Genomic DNA, 4,864 nt, shown 5'->3' on the forward strand with positions numbered 1-4,864 from the left:
TCAAAACAGGGCTTTAAGATTCTGAAACCCTAGAATCTCAATGTCAGTGCCACCGCTACCGCCACTGCCATTCTTCTCCTTGCCGTTGTTATCGTCATTGTCTCCTTCGTCAACGCATCACCGGTAGAGTTATGAATGGAGGACGAGGTGATCGTGGAGCCTCTCAATTCGTGAAGCTTTCCTTAGATCTTCTGCTTCTGCGTCGCCTTCCACGATGGGTTCTTCCGCTAGTTTTTCCTTTGCTCCGGTGGCTTGAAGCACTCAGAGAGCGGTTTTGATGCGGACCCGGTGGGACTGGCTGAGGAGATCTGGAAGGCGAGCGAGCGGGAGTCTCTAGAAGCTTCGATTGAAGCTGCGTTCGAAGCTATCAGATCTCGTAGAACTGAGTCTTATGTCGTTCCAAGTCATTGCGGTGAGAATTTCTTCCTAATTTGTTCTTGTTTAGTTCGGGACTTAAATTTTCTCACTCACTTCCGATCCGAATTTGTTCAGACAATCTCCGTGTCTGTGAGAGATGAATTGAATTTGAGATCTCTATTAACTCCAATTTGTGCCTAGTTTAGTTTCATACATATACTTTCTCACTTGCTTCTATGATTTCAATTATTCCAGATTTCTATTTCTGCACCTCTTTTGTGATTTTGTGAACCAAATTGTGGAAAATGCAAGAATTACAATCCTTAACTCAAGCTTCTCACAACTTCCAAAGTGAACGAGCTTGTAACCAAATCCTACTAGCTTGTCATTATTCTTCCAGGGGACCTACACAGTAAGCACGTTTACTCACAAACTTCTCTTTCTAATTCTTTTTACTTCTCTTAAGATGAGATATATATATTTATTGAACTGTTTATCCTTTGTCTGAATGTCCTTTGTTGAGACTAGATCAATTAGTAGGTACTCAACTTTGAATAAAAATAGATAAATAACTCATTAAGCATAAGCTATCTAAGCAATAATAGCAGTAGGTAATTTCAATTTTCAAGCTCTCTATGCTTCTGTACCAAGATAAACTCAATGCATTCATGTAGATTATTGCACTGCTAAAATAAATTGATTGTTTACTTTACTTTATAATTGTAAACAAACATACTTAGTATGAACATTCTTCTTCCAGTGCCAATTGTATATAAAGTTGATCGTCTTCGAGATGGAAAGAGCTTTGCTACGTGGAGAGTTGATGCAATTCAAAAGAAAAATATTGTGTTCACTTTGTTGGCTTCATTTCAAGTAATTTTTGTTCTTAAAGATAGTATTGAATGGACTTCTCATGCAACAACAACTGAGACATGTTCATTTAACAAATTCTCTTTTATAAATTTAGAGTATGCTTCAGTTATTTTCTTAATATACAGAAAGAAGAATTAGGATTTGACCACCAGGAGGTAGCCATGCCATCTGTGCCTCCACTAGACAAGGTAAGTTACATGGTTATTTATATTAATTAAGATTTAAGAATGAAAATGGTGTTTTGCTGATTTCATATTATTAATTGTTTCTAGCTTTTGTCAATGGAGGAGCTGTGGGAGAGACGTCTTACTGACCCTCGTCTTCTAAAGTAAGATTTTGGAGGAGCCGCGGGAGAGACGCTAAGAAAGTTTCACGCCAAGACTTCGTTTTTCCGCTTCCCATGACTTCTGTGCATCTCATGTATCTGCAAACACATTTTCACTCTCATTTTCTGGTACTTTTTTTTAAATCTACCTTTTGCTATGATTGATGTCATAACCTGTATTGTTCAATTTTCATAGAAGTGGTATCTTCCTTACTAGCAATCGTTGTGAAGGTTGTACTCTTATGCATTCTTGTTGATTTCCTATTGCTAATTTGTAATTATGCAAATCAAATTTGGAATTTTTATGCATTTTTCTGGTCTGTTTCATTGCACCAGTTCTAGTCTCTACTCTTATGGTGGCCAGAGAAGAGCTTGCCACCATCAACAGTAGTGCAATTTCCAGAAGCTTCTTCATTCTGAATTTTTGATACACTATGTGCAATGGTAATAACGGGATTAATTATCTTTGATGATTTAGATCAAGAAAAGGCAGTGAAGTCATAAGTATTTGATAGATTTTTTTGGGAATTTAAAATTTCAAATAAGGGATCGGAACAAAAGAATATAAAGCAGATATACAAGATATAGTTAGAACAACTAATATTAATTGTGATGGTTATTTTGGTTATCAATTTTGTTCTTTATTGTTCTTGACTGTCTATTAGAACTATTGTATTGCAAATTAATAGCCATTGGGCTTTAATTCTAGACTTATATATTATTAGTGATTATTATACTTTAATTCTAGACTTTGGCATCTATTAGTACTTATATGTGATTTGTGTTTTAATCTATGGTTTAACTTTTGGATTGACTAAATTTATAATTAAAATTTTGATGAGAAATAATGTTAATCTATTAGTACTTATATGTGATTTGTGTTTTAATCTATTAGTACAATAATGTTAATTCTTATATATTGCCTTGTTCATACTATGTCAATTTTGATTTGATTCTTTTTGCAATAAAATACAGGATATGAGGCAGCAAGCCAATAAAACTAGAGAAGTTACTACACCAATTATAGTAAGGTAGCTAGAAGATATTTTTAAGTTGAATGAGACATTTGCCAAAATAAAACTGTACGTATTGCCATAATTTTTCATAGACTTTACTTGCCCATTCGCAATATCTACTTCGATTTAATTTAAACATTAGTTAATCCTTTATAAGAACTTGGTACCAATCATAGTAATATAGAATAATGGCAGTAGAATAGAGTAGAAATAGGAAAATAGAAAAGATAAAATGGGTTCTAAGTACTCTTCTTCCTCCCATTTTCTTTTGTCTTCAAAACAAAAAACTTTTGTTATTTTCTTGCTTTTGTTCATAATCATCCCACTCATCATTCCTTTTGAGAAGCCAAATAGTGTTCCTAATCTCACAAACAGAATCAAGTTGGTGGAGAAAACAAATTTAAAGCCTCTTGGTTTGATATCATAGAAAAATCCATTGGTAGAAGCAATAGCATTAACATAGGCCCTGTTAACATTACTTTCTAGTATGTGTGTATGTTATCAGAACACACCCTCCCCACTTACCTTGCTAGCTATTACATAATTTAGGCCCACTGCACTCTTTACTAGCTCTCTTTTCTTTTATGTTCTTACAATAAATAAAGTGTTTAATTACTATATTAGTTTTTATAATCTTATCAAATTTTTAATTAAATTATTGTATTTGAGTTGGAAGATAATCCAAATAACATGATTCCACTGATCCCCTCAATATGCTATGCCGTATAAGAAACTAAATTTATTAGCTAAATCTAATCATTCTTTGTATTTCTCCTTCAGTTTATTCTTTTGATATAGTACCTACATCTTAGACAGTCTAACTCAATTTCTCCTGCATCAGATCTCATGTTGCTACTGAGGAGCATGTGAAAGAAGCAATAAGGCCTTTCACCCTGTCTACAATGGATGCTGCTCGGTCTGAAAAAGTTTTATCTGATCCTGGCACCGGTGAGTTAGTTAACCGATACTTGTACTCGATAGGACAATTTTTTTGAAACTGCTTATTGTTCTGTTGAGAAAGCAATCAGTTACAAGAAGTTTTAAGTTATGTTGGTTTATTAGTGTCTCATAGATAGGTGTCATCTTTTGCTATTGCTTTCTCCAAGGACTTGCTTTGCCAAATAATCTTTTGTTTAACAGATGTCTTATCAAACCAGAAATCACTTGCTATTGCCTCACCAAGTGAGCAACAAAAGTACAGGAAACCATTTTCTGCAGAAGATTATGCTAGAGTATCCACGTCACCAGAAGCAGGAGCAAATGAGTCTTTAGCATGTAAATTGATAAATTTTCTTCACTTTGAGTTGATTTTGATATCCAAAGGATACATTTTTTTATATTAACATTCAATATAGATTCTGCTTGAGCTAATCTGTTTCATACATTTTCTGCAGCAAAAACTAAGTAGGCGATTTATTATTCACCTTTCTAGGAGGAATTCCCCGACAATAACGAAGGTATGTACCCTTACTGCTCAAGCTTTTCTGAATCCATGTTAATTTTTGTATGTGTCACTGCTAAATATCATCAAAAAATAAAATCTCCTTCATTGATTAAACTTTCTCTTGTTTATTTAATTGTCTCTCTTTAGCCTCTCTTGGTATAAACCTTCTCAAGAAACGCCACTATTGCTTTCTCCCAAGTGAACTTTTGCAAATCTATAGTTACATGTACTTGTGCTTATAGACTTATACACTTAACATTCTATGCGGATGCGGTGCTTTTTTGGGTCTTGTTGGCACTTTTACTTCTAAATATTCACAACTGCAAAGCATTCCTCATCATGTAGCAGTTTTATAGCCATAATTTCGTTGCTTTTAGATTCAGAGCAACCATCATGAGGTTGTTGCAGATTTAGTGCAGACAAGATTTGTTGCTAGGAGATCATCGGTGCTAGTAATGGACATTAATATATAGAGAGTTATATACTTATATTGTCTTATATTGAGGAATTATTGTTGTTTTGGTGTTATTGAGAAATTATTGAGCTATAAAAGATTTAGTTTTTAAATTGTAATATTAAAAACTAAATTTTTAATTTGAGTAGAGTGTAAATGAGATGGAATTAATGAATGTTTTGAAATTAAAAATAAATAAATAATCAAAAGGTTTGTAAAAGTTTAAAAATCCCACAAAATAGCTAATATTTGTTAAACTAGAAAATTAATTTGTGGGGGGTTTTAAACTGCCACAAAAATGATTTAAAACCGTCATAAAAGATCAATATAAAACCCCACTAAATACACATAAAACCTCCACTGAATAAATTATGGGGGTTTCAAAAAACCTCCAC

At 33.4% G+C, this 4,864-nt stretch overlaps 1 protein-coding gene across 12 annotated transcripts; it reads left to right on the forward strand.

Annotated features, from left to right (window-relative positions):
* LOC107648161 lies at positions 7-4,484 on the forward strand. 12 transcript variants are annotated; one of them, XR_002348657.1, is made up of 10 exons: positions 7-412; positions 613-769; positions 1,118-1,418; positions 1,503-1,684; positions 1,892-1,999; positions 2,531-2,637; positions 3,413-3,519; positions 3,712-3,846; positions 3,966-4,028; positions 4,393-4,484. XR_002348657.1 is itself a non-coding variant. In XM_021104389.1 (9 exons), exons 4-8 carry the CDS (start codon positions 1,631-1,633, stop codon positions 3,977-3,979), a joined length of 366 nt encoding a protein of 121 aa, XP_020960048.1. In that variant the 5' UTR covers positions 7-412; positions 613-769; positions 1,118-1,418; positions 1,503-1,630; the 3' UTR covers positions 3,980-4,028; positions 4,393-4,484. The 12 variants fall into 12 exon arrangements, 1 of the variants encoding a protein (XP_020960048.1); XR_002348654.1 differs by having other exon boundaries at positions 1,503-1,999; XR_002348656.1 differs by having other exon boundaries at positions 1,503-1,999; positions 2,531-2,586.

Source organism: Arachis ipaensis, chromosome B06 (assembly GCF_000816755.2).
Source record: "Arachis ipaensis cultivar K30076 chromosome B06, Araip1.1, whole genome shotgun sequence".
NCBI lineage: Eukaryota > Viridiplantae > Streptophyta > Magnoliopsida > Fabales > Fabaceae > Arachis > Arachis ipaensis.

What these genes read in the sequence shown, in the direction of transcription:
- LOC107648161 (XM_021104389.1), top strand. Translation starts at nt 1,631, where the DNA reads ATGACTTCTGTGCATCTCATGTATCTGCAAACACATTTTCACTCTCAT. An exon ending in ATTTTCACTCTCATTTTCTG is followed by an intron (nt 1,685 to 2,530) that starts GTACTTTTTTTT and finishes AATAAAATACAG; the next exon opens with GATATGAGGCAGCAAGCCAA. An exon ending in TTTATCTGATCCTGGCACCG is followed by an intron (nt 3,520 to 3,711) that starts GTGAGTTAGTTA and finishes TTTGTTTAACAG; the next exon opens with ATGTCTTATCAAACCAGAAA.